Source organism: Vicugna pacos, chromosome 17, assembly GCF_048564905.1.
Source record: "Vicugna pacos chromosome 17, VicPac4, whole genome shotgun sequence".
NCBI lineage: Eukaryota > Metazoa > Chordata > Mammalia > Artiodactyla > Camelidae > Vicugna > Vicugna pacos.
This window is the reverse complement of record NC_133003.1, coordinates 28,699,734-28,719,177: the sequence shown is the minus strand read 5'-3', so window position 1 is coordinate 28,719,177 and position 19,444 is coordinate 28,699,734. Positions and strand designations below refer to the sequence as shown.

General features: G+C 52.6%; 1 protein-coding gene across 3 annotated transcripts in view; it reads left to right on the top strand.

Moving 5' to 3' along the window:
* Positions 1-19,444, top strand: part of FAM3D (FAM3 metabolism regulating signaling molecule D) — a 79,957-nt gene that overhangs the window by 52,681 nt on the left and 7,832 nt on the right. For 2 of the 3 annotated variants that reach the window (XM_072941582.1, XM_072941583.1), the window contains 7 exons: positions 6,154-6,203; positions 7,655-7,762; positions 11,199-11,219; positions 14,836-14,956; positions 16,282-16,340; positions 18,734-18,781; positions 19,315-19,365. In XM_072941582.1, coding sequence (XP_072797683.1) covers positions 6,191-6,203; positions 7,655-7,762; positions 11,199-11,219; positions 14,836-14,956; positions 16,282-16,340; positions 18,734-18,781; positions 19,315-19,365 — 421 coding nt within the window. In that variant the 5' untranslated portion in view covers positions 6,154-6,190. The remainder of the gene's footprint in view (positions 1-6,153; positions 6,204-7,654; positions 7,763-11,198; positions 11,220-14,835; positions 14,957-16,281; positions 16,341-18,733; positions 18,782-19,314; positions 19,366-19,444) is intronic. The other variant, XM_072941584.1, reaches the window with a different exon arrangement.

Genomic DNA, 19,444 nt, shown 5'->3' with positions numbered 1-19,444 from the left:
TGGGTCTGGGCAGGGTTAAATGCATCCGTTGGTTCCGGGCAGACCTCTTAGCTCTGCTCTGACTCAAGTGTGTGTATGCGGGCAACCCCTTGTGAGTGCTTATGTGAGTCAGTATGTCTGTCACCTTCAGTCTTAGTGTTGCTGCTGCCTTTCTGTTCTCTTCATGTCTTCCTCTGTCTTATCTCTTCCCCTCTTCACTTTGGTCTCTACCATTAGATTATCGTGTTCTGCCTCACCTCTGAGCCTCTGCACATGCTGTTCCCTCTGCCTGGAGCACTTCCCAGGAGAACTTTATCTGCCTAGGTGTCACCTCCTCCAGGAAGTCTTCACTGACAGCTCCCCGAGCTGGGAGGTCCCCTGAGGGAGCCCCACAAGAGCACCTATCCCACTGCACTGTGGCCATCCACGCGGACTGGTCCCTACCCCCTTACACTTGTATTTCTAGAAGGGGAGAACCTTATAGGTTCTATGATGCATCCCCCCACTAGCATTGTGATGGCACAGAGGAGAGTCTCAGGAAATATTTTAGGATAAATAATTGAGTTGAATTTTTTTTTAAATGTCACAGAGATCCCCAAGTAACTCCCTTCTCAGCGCATGACCCTGTGACATCACAGGCTTGTCTGTAAGGAAAGGGAAGCTTCAGCCACATCCAGTGTATTTCCCCTGGTCCCTGCAGGCAGATGCTGTGGGGAGTTCCCAGCTCGAAGCCCACCAGGCCCTCCACCCCACTGAGAAAGCCCCACTGCAAGGAAGACAAACCTCACGTGCCACCCCTGAGAGGTGGCGGGACAAAGTCTGGGCCCTCTTCTGCTCTCAGCCAGAACAGGTGCTGTGCCCGCTTCCCAGGGGCCGCCACGGTGGGGCATCACACAGAGGCTGCACAGATGCTCATGTTTGCCATCCCTTCCCCAAAAGTTCATTGGCTCAAAGAAAGGAAAACTCAAGCCCTCAGTAACAACATTTAATCATTGTCCCTGAGACCAGGACCTTTTCTTGGTGTAGGATCATCCTTTGAGTTCAAATTAAAATACCAACTCTTTCCAGAGTCAAGTCTCACTCCTTCGCACACAGAACTTCCTCACAGCCACTGCCCTTCCTTGTCGGACACGGGGAGAGCAGGTCAGCCTTGGCGTGCCCAGGGTTTTCACCCTCTGCTGTTTGCTGTCAATGGTGTGAATTCCAGCTCTGCTGCCTCCCCTGGGAGGCCACGGGCATGTTACTTACCCTCTTTCAAGCCTCAGCTCCCTCCTCTAAGAAGTGGAGATAATAGTATATCCAACTCATACAGTTGCTATGGGGATTTGGCAGGATATATGCGTAAAATTCTTACTCTGATTCCAGGTGCACAGTAAGCACTCAATACGTGGTAGCTATTTTTATGATTTTATTAGTAATTGATTATTTTTATTATTAGCTAAAGCAAGTCTTGCTCAAGAGAGCACCAAGAAAACAGTCTGATCCATCACTCCTGATAGAGGTGCAGGGAGGGGATCCCTGAAGGGCTGGGGATGTCCTGGGGTTAAGAAGAAGGAAAGTCAGAAAGCATCTCCCGGGGAAGATGCGGTGGTGGCTGGATGAGGGCTCATCCTGCTGGGGGTGCGATGACACAGCTTGTCGTCCCCCAGGCAGAGGCGACAGGAAAGTTCAGGGAGCTTTGCAGATACTAGTTTTTTTGTTTCTTTTGGGTTTTTTTTGTTTTACAAATTGAAGGTTTATGGCAACTCTGTGTCAAGCAAGTCTGTTGGCGCCACTTTTCCAGCAGCCTTTGCTCACTTTGTGTCTCTGTGTCACATTTTGGTAGTTCTCATAATACTTCAACTTTGCATTATTGTTATATTTATTATGGTGACCTATGACCAGTGATCTTTCATGTAACTACTGAAGACTCACTGAAAAAATGATGATTAGCATTTTTTAGCAATAAAACATTTTTTTCACTAAGGTATATACATTGTTTTTTCAGACATAATGCTATTGCATACTTAATAGACTACAGTGTGGTGTAAACACAACTTTTATACGCACTGGGGAACCAAAAAGTTCAGGTGACTCACTTCGCTGCAATATTCACTTTACTGCAGTGGCCTGGAACTGAATCCACAATATCTCCCAGGTATGCCTGTAATTTGAGGGGTGACCCTGGGCAGAGAGGAGGAAACCTGATTGTCAGGAAGTGCTGGAAAAGCCAAAGGACTAGAGCTAATGAAGGTGCAGACATAAAGCTACAGCCAGTGCTACCTGATTTCTCCAAGCTTTCTGTGTGGCCTCAAGTTCACACCCCCTTAGAAATGATCTGGTAAACAGAGAGCAAACTTGACCAAGGGCCAATGCCCATGACAGGGAAGATGCAGAGTATATTCACCGAGCTCAGTGTCCCTTTTCCCTGTGACTTAGGGCTGATTCTGAAGTGACTGTTGGCTGAGTCTGGATCCCTCTAATGGGCTAGGAGACAGCTTCTGAGTTCTGTCTTTCCAACAACAGAGGGCTGCTGGGTCAGGACCTGAGGACAGGGACGAGGCAGGGAAGGGCAGTGCAGGTAGAAGGGACAATGTGTGTGATGCTGGATGGGGAGAGAGCCTCACTCAGGGCCATTCTGGGGGCTTGAGAAGAGTGCGAAGTAGGGACAGCATGTGAGGTTGGCAAGGTCACCCTCATGTCGGGGCTCAGGTCATGCAAGGCCGTATAAGCCACGTGAAATACTTTGGCTTTTGTTCTGTGGTCAACAGGGACCCCAGACGGGATTTCAGCAGGGGAAATGCCCACTTACTTGTGTATCAGGGTGCTCTCCTGAACCCTCCCAGCCTGGAGAGAAGGTAACCTTCTCTTCATTCCAGGTGGACTCTGGGACAAGTCAAGATTGAGCTGAGAGGCACCTGTGTACAGAGGGCTCCAGGGAACAGGAAGAGGCTCCTGTAGGGCCATTAAGAAATGTCACAAACAAGCAGGCAGAGAGGTGCTGTGATAGCAGCATTCTGGTTCCATAGAAAGAGCAAACATCTGTAAAGGAATTCTGCCATGGGAGTGCACTAGCAGGGAGCAGCAAATCCCTTCTAGGCAGGTGGCCTCCCTGCACAACACCTTTTTCAGGACAGGCAGACAGCACCGCCCACACTTCACAAAGCAGGAAGCTGAGGCCCAGAGACATGTGACCCCAAAACACACAACCAGTAAGTGACAAACCCACATCTGTCTAATCCCAGGTCCATCCTCTCCCCTGACATCACAGGCTTTTTACTGCCTGATTGTTTCAAGACCCAGACCACATGCACTGCCCCTGCTGCTCAGCCCTTGCATTTGCATCTTTTCGAGGTGATGTGTTAACAGTGGCTGAGAAAGGGGCTCCAGCACCCCCAGAATGACAGACATGGAGCTTAGCATCATCAAAGAGAGAAGGACCACCCCATCCATCCCAAGAAGAGCTCTGACTGGTCCTGTTTGAGTCACGTGCTCCCTCCTGAACCAATCACAAGGAATCACAGTGCTCTGATTGGCCAGCTCCTTTTAGCAGGGTGGGCTGCCATGAGGAATGTTCTCCCATTCAGGACCACAGGTAGGTGTTTAACCCGGATTAGGGGGTCAGGGAATGCTTCCCAGAGGAAATAGCTTCCACACTGAGACCTGAAGGATGAGAAGGAGTGTTCCAGGCAAAGAGGCAGAGGAAGAGAAACTAGCAATGCAAAGGCCCAGGGACGCTCCAGGGCACGACTTGTACACAGCCATATCCCCCGTGCCTAGTGCACCCACAGCCTGCCTTCCCACGAGTGCTCAGAGAATGCTCCAGGAATAAAATCCACAACTGGCTGTGTGGCCTCAGACAAGTCAGCGGGCCTCTCTGAACTTCAGCTTCCTTCTCTATCTGGTGGTTTCATCTTCCTAACCTTCCAGGACAATGCAGGAATGCAGTTCATTTAGTGTCCAGATATTCATCAAGCACTTACTCAGTGCTCAGGTTGTACCAGGCCTGTGGACGATAAGGCCTGCTGTAGAAAAGCAAAGCATGCCTGGAGCTTATGCACAGGACCAGACCTGAAGCCAGAAATCAGAAGGGGTCCGGAGGGAGGGCAGGACAAAGGGAGAGGTTCATGGACAGTAGGCATGGAGGTGGGTTCTCCGGTCAGGTCCAAGTAGGGTAGTTTTCAGCAATTCAAGCCTTCCCACTTCCTACCCCCAACCCCATCTCCTACCTCCCCACCACCACCTCCACCTACCTTTTGGCTGAATACTGCCCTGGGGCCACCATCTCTGTGCCAGGGCCAGTCAAGCCAGCAAGCAGGGCAGCAAGATGTTTCTTCTTGTGCCTTTGCCTTACAATTTCATAACCTGCATAACAGGTTGAGATAATCCCAGAAGCAAAGAGAAAGGAAGCTGTTTGGGCTTTAGGTGGCTGCAGAGAGAATTCCTGCCCCTCCCTGTGTACCAGGCCCAGGTACCTTTCTCCCTCCTGCACCACATTCAACAGGCCAGCCCTGGACTCCAGCTCCAGAGCACCCACTGGCTGCCAAGGTGAGCTGGCTGGGGACCCAGGACACCAGCGAACTCTACAAGGACTGAGTGGGCCATCAAACTGGGGGAGAGCCCTCGCCACCTCCACCCCTCCCCACCCCCACCACTAAAGCCAGAATCCCTATTTGGCATGGATGTGACAGCTAGAGCCTAGCCCCCTGCCCAGGTATGCGCCCCTGCCCTCTGTCTCTGTTCTCTCTTCTCTCTGCCTGAATGTCTCTCTCTCTGAAGCTGGGTGTATGCCTGTTATGAGTATCCCCATAAATATCCATGTCGGTACATTGTCTGTCTGACCCTGTCCCTGTCCTTCCATCCTGTTCAGCCCCCAGGTCTCCTGGATTCTCCACATACAGGGACCCCAGAGAATGTCCTTTGAGCCTTATCCAGGGGCCTGGACTCCTAAACTGTAGGTCACACTCTAAGCACAATATATTTTTGTATCTGAAGGAAAAAAAAATAGTTGACAATTTGAATTTCAGGAATTTAAAGTTCTACAAAATCTCTGTGGGTGAGGCCAGGTGATAGCTTAGCTGTCTCACCTGGATGGTCCTGGAGGGATAGGGCCAGGGTGGGTGGGAGGGTTTTTGTCATTCTCAAAAGGAAATGTGGGTTTGCATTTGCTGTTGCTGTTGTGTAAACATCGAGCACTGACCCAGCCCAACCACCCCCAGGTGTTGTCCAGGTCTTCTGTCTCCTGCTTGGATCCTTGGCAGTTGAGCTTTGGACACAATGTCTGTTGAGATGGATTCTTAGGATAAAGAGGATTCTGGGGTAGGGAGGGGATAGGAAGAGTGGTGGGAGCAAGTCATTGCAGTCACCCTCCAGCTGGCTCTGAGTATTCCGAGATCTGGGAAAGTTACCCTCAGCTCTGCCCTCCCCTCTCCCGAGTCTCTAGAGACCTCCTTTCAACGCCATCAAATCACTGGTAACCCAGTAGCTGGGGGTGGCACAGGGGAGAAGTGGGACCAGTATGACCCTACCTCTGCCCAGAACTTAAGAAATTCAGTTTCAACACTTCTCTGAGACAAAAAGCACTAGCAGTGGGGCCGTATGGGGTTTGGGCAGCCAAGACCTGCACCCTTAGCTTACTCACCACTAAAGTGGGGGCCTGTGAGGATTAAAGGAGATAATGTATATACAGCACCCAGTGCGAGCTCACCTGTGCTACGTGAGTCCTTATTACTCTTAATTTTGGTCCATCAGCAAAGCTCACTTGAGTTTCTGCTCCCTAATGGTTTCACTGGGGCTAGCCAGCTCACTGTCTCTCTGCCGGCTGGAGGGACAGAATGATGGATGGATGCCTGGTTGGGTGGATGGATGGATGGATAAACAAGTAGAAGGATGGATGGATGGAGGGGAGGATGGATGGATGGAAGGATGGACAAATGGATTGACAGATGAGTGGATGAATGAATAAATCAATCCTCTAAGGGGCAGTGGCTGGCAGGCTTCATCTTCCTCTATTCCTAATCTCTGTGTTCAAAAAAGACATGTATGAATGTAAAATTCCAGGGGCAAAAGGGGCCGAGAAAGCAAACTGAAAGGACTGTGATCCCCTCAGTTAGAGGTACCCGGCCTTCATCTGCAGTCTTGTTCACTTTCAGACACTAGACACTAGTTTCCAGTTTTGTTTTCTTCTCTCCACAGGCTAACACTGAGCCCAAGCGTTCTTCGCCTGGACAAGATGAGAGTGTCAGGTAGGGCCAGGCTCTGATGATTCTAAGGCTCACGGTTGAGGTCTGAAACTGGTTTTGGAATCATTTTTCTGCCAGTAGTGTCTGCCCATCCTGGACTCAGAGGTCATTTGGCTTTATCCATTCTCAACTGGTCAGGCCAGAATTCCAGGAGGAAACCTATCCAGGGAGATCCTGGAAGAATGTAAGACCTGCCTCAAGCCTGATGGGCTGGAGAAACTTTGGCACAATGGCCCGGCCCCACCTGACTGGGATTATGGGAATTGACCCTATCTTAGAAACACTTCATCTTGCTTGGAAATGGGACAAAATATTTGCCTCCAGGAGGGCTATTCTAGAATCCTCAAACCACAGAACTGGGCGCTGTGAGGATGAATTGAGATAACATATGTAAGTGCTGTCCGCACGGTACCCGACACACAGTGAGTGCTGTGTCATGTGAGCTGATGCCCAAGAACCACGCTGTGCCCTGGAAGATGGGGGACCCCACAGGCTCTGGGGGGCCTTGTTCCTGACCTCAGATAGCTAGAGACCAGCACAAGCCCACAGCTGAATTCAGGGCTGAGGAGCAGGGTGAGCAGAGAGAGAGAGGTCAGGCAAGGAGCAAGGGAACTTGGCCTGTTGGTTGGATTTGATTCCCAAGGTAGTAGGGCCTCGGGGTGGGAGGGGTAGTGCCGCCCACTTCCGCCCTCATGGAAGAGTGAGGGAAGGGCGCGGGACAGGGGGCTCTAGGGGGGGTCTGTCACGGGGTGGGGTCGCCCCCCAGTGATGCGTGAGGGGAGTGGGGAGCAATCTGGCTGCGAGGTCGTGTGTGTTCCTGCAGAGCACTTATTGTGCTTATTTGTGGTGGCTTTCCCACCCCCGAGCCATCCTGGAGGCTGTCTAGTGTTGACGACTGAAACAACCTTCCCGACAAGCCATGGGCCAGTGCCAAGGGCATTACTGTGTCCTCTCGGGGACTGAGGGACTCCAGCTCAGAGGGGCCAAGCCCCTGTCTGAAGTCACACGGCAGCAGCTGGCTGCCCTGACCTTCCTGCCTCCAGTGCCAGGGCTCACCTGCCCCCTGCTCTCCTGCTGCACTCCTCAGGCCTCCCTTGGGCTGCTGGATAAGAGTGCAGATTCCCAGGCGTCGCCCCTAGAGATTCTCCCTGGAGGGCTAAGTGGGAGCCCAGGAGGGTGCATTTCTGACTTCACCTCCCAGTGGCCCCACTTGGGGAATGTCGCCCTGTAAGCCTGCAGCAGGATCTCACCATTTGCCCATCACGTGGATTCATACTGGTCTCGCCATGCAGGCCACGGTCCACAGTGTGGGCTTGGTCTGGACCTACACCGTGAGGTCTCAGGACGTGGTCTCCCTGAGGGGACTGGGGAAGGACTCACACGTAGTCTTGCTGTATGGCCCCGCAGTGTGTTCTGGTGCTGTGGTCTCATGGCAGCATCTCCTTGCTCGGCAGGTCTGCTGCGCCTCCTGTCCCTCATCTCTGTCCTGGTCGTCACCTGGTTCTTTGTCCGCAGCTATATCAGCTCCAACATGATAAACGTCCGCCTGCCCCGCTGGATAGGTGAGTGGGGCTCCCTACTGGGGAAAGGCCTAAGGACCAGGGCTAGGGGCCAATGATCTATCCCTTCCTCCTTCCCTGGGTGACCCAGGAGATGCCAACCATGGTGGGGTGGGGCCTGCCTTTGGGATCCCAGGGGAGAGAGGAAACCCTCAGGCTGTCGGGAAGATGGGGAGCCCATGGGGAACAGAGAAGTGTTCCAAGGCCCTGGCCAGAACATGTGCCTGAATCCAGGGCCATTTTGGAAATGCAACCCAGAAGGAAGGACAGAGAGAAGAAGAAAAAGGAAGGAGGGAGGGAGAAAACTGCCTTAGTGCCTTCCACCTGCACTTGCTGTTCCCTTGGCTTGAAACCCTCTTCACATCAACCTCTCTGTGGCCAGGTCCTTTTTCAGCCTTCAGTCCTCTGCTCAAATGTTACCTCCTCAGAGAGGCCTTCCCTGAGCACCCCAGCTATATATACCTGCATTTGCTCCTCCTACTACAGCCACTCTCACATCAGCCTGTTTCCTTCAGAGCATCATCATCACCCATCATTATGTTGTCTATGTTTGTTTACTTGGTTGTTGCATATCTCCACCCCCTAGAATGCAGGCTTCCTGAAGGCAAGAGATTTTTCTTGTGTGCATCCATCTCTCTAGCACCTCAGAGCAGATGTAACATTTGAAAAGTGAAAGAAAAATGGATGATGGGTAGATGGGTAGATAGATGATGAATGAGTGGGTGGATGGATGGATAGATGATGGTTGGAATGATGGATGGAAGGATAATGGATGGAAGATGGATGGAAGGATGATGAATAGAAGGATGATGGAAGGATGGATGGATAGATGATGGATTAAAGGATGATGGATAGATGGATGAATGGATGGAAGAATGATGGAAGGATAATGGATGGATGGATAGAAGGAAGGAAGGAAGGATGGATGGAAGGATAATGGCTGGGTGGATGGGTGATGGATGGCTGATGGATGCTAGTTGCTTTACATGCATAGTCCCATTTAATCTGCACAAATGCCCCATGGGGTGATTCATGGTATGTTTGTTGCTTGGACTCATGCATCACCTCATGTTGTGGTTTTCTGTGTGGTCTGAGTAAAAGAGAAGCTCAGGGAGATTAAGAAAGTTGCCCAATGTCCCTTTTAGATGTCAGAACATGAATGGGAACCCAGATCTCCCAGATCCAAATCCTTCCAGAGGAAGGAGAGAAAGGGAAGGAATTTATCACTCTGGATTTGTCCTCCTTAAAGACAAAGAACCACCTCCACTGACATAGTCAAACATAATAATCTGTAGTGGCCCAGGGCAGCTCATGGCTTCACAGCAGTGAGAAGCCAGTCACCCTGCCTTTCATGCAAACTCCCCACAGTGGAATCTCAGAGAGCCCTTACTTCATCTGCTTCTTGTCAATTATGACCCACACCAAGATCAGGATGATTTATACATGATGGCCACCATGTTCCTGGGCCCAGGGCACTGCTTTTATTGACTAGATGTGGACTTGGCTGTGCTGCTGGCCTTGGAGGAGACAGGTCCAGGTCAATGTAGGAGGCTTAGAGCAGGCATAGAGCTCAAGGGCGTCCTCTAGAGGAGAGAGCCCAGCTTGGAGTGAGAGAGGGGAGTGTTTGAAGGAGGGTTGTTTCCCTCTCAGAACTCCACTGCCTGGGGTTTGGCAAATCAACACCACCAACCAATGATCATCAAGAGATTCCTCTGTGTTAGCTCCCAAAGACCCCAAAATAAGGAACATGTGGCCCCAGCTCATGATCTGAGTTGGGGAGACAAACAGATTTAATTACAGAATATACAAAAATGGAGGTGCATTAACATGATCCAGAGTCTTGCAAAATGCCTACAATGGCAGGAAATGCAACCAGTGGGAAAAGCAGCCATCAAAATCCACTAGTGTCCAGGCACTGAAAGGGGTAGCCTCATTACTTCAGGGGCTCCTGACCTGGGTGCATACCCCACCACCTGATTATTTAGTGCATTAATATAGAAGCACATGTGTTACTATAACACAACATTGTTTAGTGTTTTTATTATTATATTGATACACAGTTGTTTTCCTTTTTAATCTGTTTTATTTTATGCATTTAATAACTTGCTGTCTGGCAGAATAGAAGTGCTGAGTGTCTCTGGAGAAGTGGGAATAAATTTATTCCAAGGGGAGTTCTTAGGCTTTTCCAAATCACTAAAGGGGTCCATGGCACAGAAAGAGAGCCAATTAAAGAACTGATTGACCTGATAAACTGGGTGGGGTTCTTTCAATGGGAGTGACAAACCCAACGCTAAGTGGTTTAAACAAAATGGAATGTCTTTTGAGGCAGGTAATTAGAACATCCAAAGCATCAGACTTTAGTTAGCTATGGATGGAGGGGCCCCCACAGCACCCCCCAGAATCAGTCTGTGTCCCTGGACTCTGTTCGTTCTACTTAACCTCATTCTATTGGCAGCTCTCTCCAAGGTAGACATGGTGGCTCCCAGCTCTCCAGATGCTTATCTTCCAGCATAGCTGAAAGACGCTTCCTTCTCCCCCAGGCACCACATGTCACCCGAGAGGAGGGCTCCGTCCCAAGAGGAATGTAAGATTATGACTGGCCCAGCCTGGGTCATGTGCTACTGCTGGGGCCTTAGAGGCAGGGGTAGGGGTCAGCCTCCTAAGGGCCAAATGGAAGGTGTGTTGGTGTGGGTGTCCCCCCATCCCTGGGACCACCGGCATTTCCGTGTCCACTGGGGACCCTGCCCTCTAGGACGTACTGCCAGGATGGCAGGAGGTCTGACGTAGAGCCACAGAAACAAGCAGCACACAGTGTAAATACCATATGAGGATGTACCTGAAGCCCAGTGCAGATAGTCGGTGCCACGGGAGTCAGGAAAGGGAAGTTTGACTCAGCTGAACAGTGACAGCCACAGTCCTGCCCTTCCCTGAGGCCAGGGCTCCAGACGCCGGGCTAAGCCCTCAGGATCATCTCCCTTGGATCTTCTTCACAGCCCGTGAAGGGGGTGGTGACAGCCTCTGCTGTGCAGTCTGGAGACGGAGCCCCCGAGGAGAAAACTCACACACAGTCACACATGGTCACACATGGTCAGGCTCAAAGTCCAGTGAGAGAGTCCTCTGTGTGTGTGTGTGTGTGCGTGTGCACATGTACATGAGTGTGCCTGTGAGTGTATGTGCATGCTTGTGTGTGTGCACGTATATATGTGCATGTGTGCACACGGGTGTGAGAGAGAAGATGTGGCAGTGGCTAGTGAGGGAGGACTCCCAGACTAGATGGCACTTCAGCTCCTTTCAGCACCTGCCGCGGGACGGGGACTCCGCTTGGCCAGGCCAACACCACTCTGAGTTCCCTTCTTCCCACTCCCCAGCCACAGCCTCCAGCCTGCAGGGGGGCCCAAAGCACCTTCTCACTAACCACATTCTATCTTCTCTCCAACAGGTTCAGTCCACAAGGAGAACCGTGAGTGTCTACTCAGCCCCCTGTTTCCCTTAGACTGAGATGTCCCAGAGTCTGTGCTCTTGGCCTTGCAGGTTCCAGAAAACTTCCTTTTCCAGAGTCTGCCCGGCTTTCTCTTGCCATGGCCTGATGGTGCCTCCTGAAGCCCCCAAGCCTGTGGCCCCTTCTCAGTCATTCAGACTCACAGGGAGGGCTCAGCAGTCTCCCTTCCCCACTCTCCCCCCCTGCAGTCTGGGCTGCTCCCCGCCCAGCCTCCCTTCTCTGACTCCCTCCCTGACACAGCTGGGACCCCCAAGTGTGGGGGCTGCGCTTATCGTCATCATTGCAGCGACCCCAGGGTCGGCTCATGGCTCCTGCTCCAAAGTATCAGGGCCATGGCGGGCCCTACAGGGGCCCCCAGAGGCAAAGAGGAGGGGACGTTGATTGTCTACTGGGGCAGAAGGGCCATATGTGCCAAGAGAGGTGGGACAAAGTGTTCTGGGCTTCAGGAGGGCCACCTTCTTCCAATGGAATGGGGTCAGGGAAGGTCTTAGGGAGGAGGTGGCTTTCTAGCTGTGTCTGTGGAGAAGGGACTGGCCTGTGCAAAGGCCTAGGGGCAGGAATGCTGGGGCTCCAGTGGAGACCTTGGCTGTAGAGTCGGGGACGTGAGTGTGGGAGTGGACAGAGCACTGGGGGGGCAGGAGTGCTGACTCATCTGAACAGGGCTTCAGCGATGACCTCAGCTCTGGAGGTGCAGCAGAGGTGGAAGGGAGGAACTGCTACGATGATGATAATAACAGTGATAGAGTGCCTACTATGTGACAGACGCTGTATTCAGAATTTTATAGGCATCTCACGCAATCCTCACACAACCCTGTGAAGGTCCTGTAAGTATCCCTACTTTATAGATGAGGATCTGGGTTCAGAGAGGTAAAAGCTCTTGGCCAAGGCAATGCAGGTGTAAGTGGTGGGGTGGGAGTCAACCTCCCTGTCTATTCCAGAGCCCACCCTCTCAACACCTCCTTACAAAAGGCAACACTTCCAGGTACCCCCCCCCACCTCAACATGGTGGTAACTGAAGGGGGCTGCAGTTCCAGGAATGGGACTTTACCTGACTGAGAAGGGCATGGGAGTCCCCGCGCACTGCGGGATTGCAGACAGAGAAAAACAAAAGTACACATCAACACAAACCATTGATCCTATACCTACAACCTCATCTCACCGAAGCCTCCTGAGTCCCATCTGAAGTAGACACAGAGTGTCACAACAACATCTTGGTACTGAACAAATACTCAGACATCACCTGCTCCGGGGATGGCTCATCCAAGCACACCTGCTGCCTCCTGCCTTGCCCGCTCCCTCTGTAGACATCACCAATCAATCCCAGCACTCTTTCCCTCCAAGCCCACAGGTAGCCTCAAGCCTTTATCATTAAGCCTTTAATGGTAGATCCATGGACATTTAAGAGGAAACCTATTTGACAAATCTGATCTAAACCAACCCCCTCATTTTATAGTTGGCAAAGCTAGAGGGAGAGATTTCTGGCAAGTCACACAGCAGATGACTGAAGTCCCAAGTCCCCTGACTGCACCCCACCTCCAGTGCTCAGCTCCAGGCTCTGAGCAACAGCACTGGGGTTCCCAGGGGGCTTGGGCAGCTGAGGAAGCCTCTGAAGCCCAAACTCACAGAGCAAATTCCCTGCCTCCCAGTGACTGAGACCCCGGGCATCATCCCCTTCATCCAGTAGTTTGGCTGTGAAGGTTGGATGGTCAGAAAATCAATTCAGGAAAAGCCTGCTAAGCCAGCCTGTTGACATCAGGTTTATCAGATTCAGCTACAGTTGATCGGACTCTGAGCAAACTCTAGGCTGGTCCCTGAGGTCTGGAACAAGCCCTCTGGCACAGACGAGAACCTCTGGCCTCTCTGTGAGGGGGCAGGTGGACGGGGTGGTGCTCCAAGGCTCTCAGGAGAAGTGGACCCCTCCCAGCCTCACCCGCAACCAGCCCCTTTGCGGGGAGTCGGGTCCGCAGCTCCAGGCCTCTCCCCAGAGCCCTCGGGTGTCTCTGCCTGGCTTCACCCTGGTGATACATGTCCTGGTTGGAGCTCTGGCTACACCCATCAGGCAGGTCTGCTGAAACTCGGGGGTGAGGGATGAAACCCTGGGATAGGCGTTCAGATCATCGGGACTGCCCCCTCCCGCAGGGATCCACAATCCAGCAGTGTGCCCTGGTGTGGCCACAGCCACTCCTAGGAAGGCGCGCCTTCACCTACTCAGAGGCGCCGCGGGCTCGTCGGGCCTGGTGTGAGTGGGCTGTGCGCCCCAGAGGGGTGCTTCTTCCCGATTCACACGCAAGCTCCCTCTAGCCTGGTGAGAGCCCTGGAGATGCCAATCACCCTGACCACATCGTCCCTCCCAGCTCGGGCTCAGCCCCACCCAAACGCACTACGCGTCCATCCAATGAAGATTTATTGAGGGCCTACTACGTGCCAGGCACAGGAGTTATTGGGATGATTTAACAAGATAATAAAGTGCTTGCCACAGTGCCCAGCGCACAGCAAGCCCCTGGCATGCGCCAGCTTCTATTAGGAAGCCTGTGGGTTTGCTCGCAGCACGCGCTGACACAGCTCCGCCAGACACCTGGCACGGGGGCTGGAGGAGAGCGAGGCGGCCCCACCACCGCTCTTCCTTTGCAGGTGAACGTTCTCTAATTCCCTGTTTACCCAGTCCTCCCTCATGGCACCTTCCTCACTGTCAGGAGGTGTTACAAAACACACATTAATACAAATTAGAACCTGCCAGCCTGAAAGCACAAGTGACATCTCTGTGCTTGGGGCCCATCTGCCTCTCCCGCGGTTCACAGGCTCCTGGGTTTGCCTGGGGAGGGCCACAGGGAAAAAACACAGATCTTAACAGCAACCACAGTAATCAGAGTGGCCACATGTTGAGTGCTTAGTGGGTTCCAGGGACCGAGAGGGAGATTCCAGAACCGACTGCCTGGTTGAATCCCAGAGTCCAGCCCAGAATAGATGCTCAGTAAATGAGTGATAAGAAGAATAGCTAGCATATACTGAGCATTCACCTGCGCTCATTTATCCCTCACGAGAACCCAGTGTGGGAGGCCCCATCGTTAGCCCATTTCTTGGATGAAGCAAACTGATGTGCAAAGAGGCTTAAGACTTGCCCAAGGGAGCCCAGCCAATGAGAGCTGCTCCCACCTGCCATGCTGGGCCCCCAGGAGCTTGTCAACAGGGCTTCTGTGAGCTCAAAAGGCTGCCCTGTCCCAGGAGAAAGTTCTCAAGAGAATCCCTTAATCACAGCGACTGGTCATTCACCACCACTCCCTCTTCCGCACACGGTTACCCAGGGCCTGCATGGAGCCGGTGCCATGGCTGTGGTGGGAAACCTGAAAATGAATTCTAGGTGGACAGACACACAGCAAGTGTTCCATGTCTTTGATGGGGTTGTTTGAGGCACTGCGAGAGCCCAGAAAGGAGCAAATCGGCAGACTAAGGTGGTCAGGGAAGGTGTCTCCAGGAGGAGGCCCCTGAGCTGGGCCCTGAGCCTGCCCCTGGCCCTGCCCCCTCCTGCAGGGCCCCTTTCCAAGCTGCTTCCACCAAAGCTGTCTCATTCCCTCCACAGCGGTCGTAGTGAAGACCAAGTGTGGACTCAGCAAATCATGCTCAGCCAACTTCTTTGCATTTAAAATCAGCAGCGGGGCCGCCAACGTCGTGGGCCCCTCCATGTGCTTTGAAGGCCAAACGTAAGATTCCAGTCTTGTCTTTTCTTTCATTCATTCATTAGCAAGTTCGGGGCCATAGGGCAGACCCTGAGAACAGCCTATGCCTTCCACAGGCTTCCGTTTACTCTGGGTGGGTAAGTCACAAAAAACAGTAACACTAACACCTTGGGAGTCTGCCAGCACCTTGCTAGATACATTACAGCCTCATCTCCCTCATGCCCCCAGCACTCCCAGAGGCTGAGCGATAATTTTCCCTTTTGTAAAGATGAGGATACTGAGGCACAGACAGCATTACCCAGAATTTGAACTCAGGTCTGTCTGACAGCCAAGCTGCTGGGCTTCCTATGAGGGGGGGTGCCTTTGGGGAGTGTTCGAGATCAAGATCCAGGCATCATAGCCGAGATGCAGCAGGTGCCAGGGCTTCTACCGAGGTATAGGCGAAAGACTGTATAGCAGTCTTTCTGGGCAGTAAAGGCCCTGGAAAGGCAAGTTCATCCTAAAAAAGAAGCCAAAGACAGGTGTTTTAATCCAGATTCTGAACCTAGCTCCAACCCGCTTGGGCAATACAAGGAACTTATTGGTTCACATACCAAAAGGCCAGAGGAGGCAGTGGGCTTCAGGAGTAGCTGAATCCAGGGGTTCAAAGCATATCATCAGGGCTCCCTCTCAGACCATCTTCAGCTCTGCTTTTCTCTGTCATTAGTTTTGGTTTTCTCTGCTAAAAATGGACTTCGTGTGGTGACAGAGGGAGGCCACCAGCTCAGATGACATGATCGCCCAGTCTAGTACCCAGTGGAAAGAGAGCTTTCCCATCTGAATTAACCCTGCAGAAATCCCGAGACGGGAGCTCATGGGCTGGCCTGGGTCTCATGACCACACTGGCCCAATCTGTGACCAGGGGCACAGGATACTCTGCTTGTCCAGGCCTGAGAGAGAGAAGGACGGTTTTGCCAAGGACACCAGAGGACAGGGGTACAGATGCTGAGCAGCAGGAACACAGCTGGGCTCCACGTGGGGCTCCCAGACACTGCCAGGGCAGCAACTTTCTGGGCTCTGCCCTCCTCACATCCTGAGGAGGTGGGCTGGCCCCACCTAACACCTCAGAACCCTAGACAGGGACCCTCCCTCTTCCCTGAGCAGACTGTTCTGGTCCAAACCTGCCATGAGGGAATCCAGCCCAGCACTCGCTCCCAGGAGAAAACAGATGGCCCAGATTATTCCGTATGTTTCCTGATGCTTCTGCATCACACCACGTGGGCCCTCTCGGAGTTCCAGCGTCTCAAACAGAGTATTCATTCCACACTCAGGACCAACTGTTGTATTTTGTTTTTCCTCTTCTGCTTCAGGATCATGAGTCCCGTGAAAAACAATGTGGGCAGAGGTCTGAACATTGCCCTGGTGAACGGTGAGTTCCTGACCCACCCCCAGCTGGCCCCCACCATGCTCTAAAGCCTCGCTGGCCTGTGGGGACAAAAGGTCTAAAAGACCCAGTCCTCCCCGCAGCCTTGGCCGGTCACCTGCCTGTGCACCTATCCCAGGAATCACAGGCACCTTCTCCTACGAATCACGGCCCCACCTGCAAGGCCATCCCAGCTTAAACCAACACACATGAAACCACAGGGGACAACGTGAGACTACAGACTGAATGCACCCCTTCATGCATTCATTCAGCAATACTGATGGCAGCTACTGTGGGTCAGGCCCTGTACGGGGCTCTGGGTGTCAGCTGTGAACTAGAAGTACAGATCCTGGCTCCACAACTCCCATGCAGTTCACAAAGAATCACAGTGTGTGAGCATATGTGGAGGAGAAGGAAACAGCACTGGGAGCGGGACACAGAGCTGGGTCCTCGGGGAGGCTTCCAGGAGGTGATGGTCAGCTGAGGCCTAAAGGCTAGTAGAGGGTGACAGGAGTGAAATGAGGGAGGCTCCTTCCAGGCAGGGGCAACACTGCTCAGGGAGGAGGGAGGAAAGGGGTTTGGGGTCTGCACAGGGTCTCTCTGGCTGCAGCAGGGAAGCAGGCAGTGGTGAGAGGTGAGGCTGGGAAGGCCAGCAGGGCCAGAGGAAGTGTGGACCTGAGGCAAAGAGGGAATAGGGACCCTCAGAAAGGCTTTGAACAGGTCCTGAGGGCCCAGCCCTGCCTTCCAGAAACCTCCTTCCAGTTTGGAGTAGGGAGGCTGGAAGCAGGGACACCCTGGGGAGGCCCACAGTCTCACTGACCCTGCATCTCCAGCAGGTGATGAACAGGAAGCCAACTGCAGGCCAAGCCTGAAACACACGTTTCAGGAGGGAGTGGGTTACAGGGGCCGAGTAAGGATCAGGTGGTCTGGCCCCACCCAGCCAAGCCCCTCCTGTCTACCTTCTGCTCTTAGATGGGGCACAAGGGCCATTTCCCTGGATCCAGGAGCCACTTCTTGGGACAAAGATCAGGGCAGATGGGAAAAGGGCACAGGGATGCTCAGGAGGGAAAAGGTCAAGCTTGTGCAGTGCAGGACCACGTGACCACACGGACAGGCAGTGACAGGGCAGGATTAGAACCCTGACCTTTGCTCCTAGAGGAGCCCTTTACCCCTGTCAGGAAATCCTGCTGGGTCAAGGGAGAGGTCAAAGGCTGGAACAAAGAGGGAGCCTTGCCTGAAGGGGTCAGAGGGCAACCCTGGCTGACTTCGGGGGAGCCCAGGAAAGTTGTGGGCCAGGAAAGGCAGGAAGCTGAAGGGGGGCTGCTCCTCCTTCAAAGTCTTGAGAAGGAGAGGGAAGCCAGACTCAGTCCACTGACAGCCCCCTCCTGTATGGAAGGCGTGCAGGCAGCACAGATGGTCTCCTGCACCCTCCGGGCATGACAGACCCAGAAGACTGCAGCAGCCTCTACTTACATCGATTGTCCCACCCAGTGTCCACCCATCCCCACAGCCGGAAGGAGGGCAGGAAGGGGCTCCAGCCACAGCTGACCTGGCTGAAACCTGCTGGGCTTCCCTTCCCCAAAATGGGCCATCACAGGAGAAAACCTCTGAATATTCTCTGATGAGATGGGCTCAGACAGGGGCCTCCTTCTCCATCCCTCATAAAGCCCAAAGGTAAAAAACAACCACTGATAACACTAAGAGCTCACATTTATGGAGCATTTACTGTGTGCGGTTTCACTGAGCCTCATCACGATGCTAGAGGGGAGCTATGCTCCGTGTCCTCATTCTCCACGTAAGAAATGAAGGCTCGAAGAGGCTGAGCAACTTGCCCAGAATACATAGCCAATAGAATCATCTAGATGTGAACCAGGATCTGGCCAACTCCAGGTCTTCATCACCCAGCGAGATGACCTCTCTAGACTAGAAGAGCCTCCAAGCGTGTGTGCAGTGCCCCCTGCATGCCCACCATAGGAAGTCTAACAAGTCACTCTCAGGGCCTCTGAGCAGAGCAACCAATAGACTGCTGAAGGTGGTGGTTCTCAACCTTTTAAATGGCACAGATTCCTTCGAGAAATGTTCAAACTACACCTCTCCTTAGTTCCAGAAAAATCCACAAATGCACACAATCACGAAAGCAGTTTCACCCTCTTCATAGACCCTGCCTCTGAGAGCCCCAGGTGAAGTGCCTGGAGGGTCTTAGACACTAGCAGCTCCAAGTCAGAGAGGGAGAGGGGCTGCAGTGTGAGCCCACCCCTACCCAGCCAAAGGGCCAGAGAGCTGCCACTGCCCAGGTCCCTGTCGCCACCCTCTTCAGAAATCCACTAACTTAATTGGGGGGAGGGGGAGAGTGACGGCGAAAATTGAGCTGTCATCCCCTCTGCAACACCCCCATCTAGTGGCCAAGAGTGAGAACTGCGACTTTCCTCCAGAACACCTCGCTCCAGGTAGGATTTGAACACTTCACAAAACCCGCAAACGCAATCCAGATTACTGGACACAGGACACTGAATATACCTCAGCCCACTGCAGATCCTCTTGCCTTCAAGAGCTAAAGGACTGCATGTTTCCTACTTGGGTGAGAATAATGATGATTGTAGTTTTTTTAGTTACTGTTTGGCAGCTAAAATTTATCTTGCATGCTTACCACTTTAAATACATCTCATTTAGTTCCCACAGCCCATTGTACAGATGCAGAAATTGAGGTCAAATGCTAAATCATGTGTTAGGAAGCAGGAAGGTCGAACACAAACCCAGACTGGTTGGATCCCATTTGTCTCCAGTGACCCCCAACCATTACATATTTATACCCCTCAGGTCAGCCTAGTGGTTATTGGTTAATTTAGTCCTACCTGCTTTCTACAGGAGCTACTTTTATTCCACTATTATTCTATTTTTAGACCTTAGACTAAAGAGTAGCCATTTTTTGCAAAATGACACATCACAGCAAATAATAGCTCTGCTTTGTTGTCCCTTATAGGAACCAAGGGAACAGTGCTGAGACACGGAAGTTTCGACATGTACTCTGGAGGTAGGCACCTTAGCTGGCACCGAAGTTGAGGGGGGGCTGAGCTCCTTCCTCTGGCAAGAGAGCTCCTGGCGTGATGGGG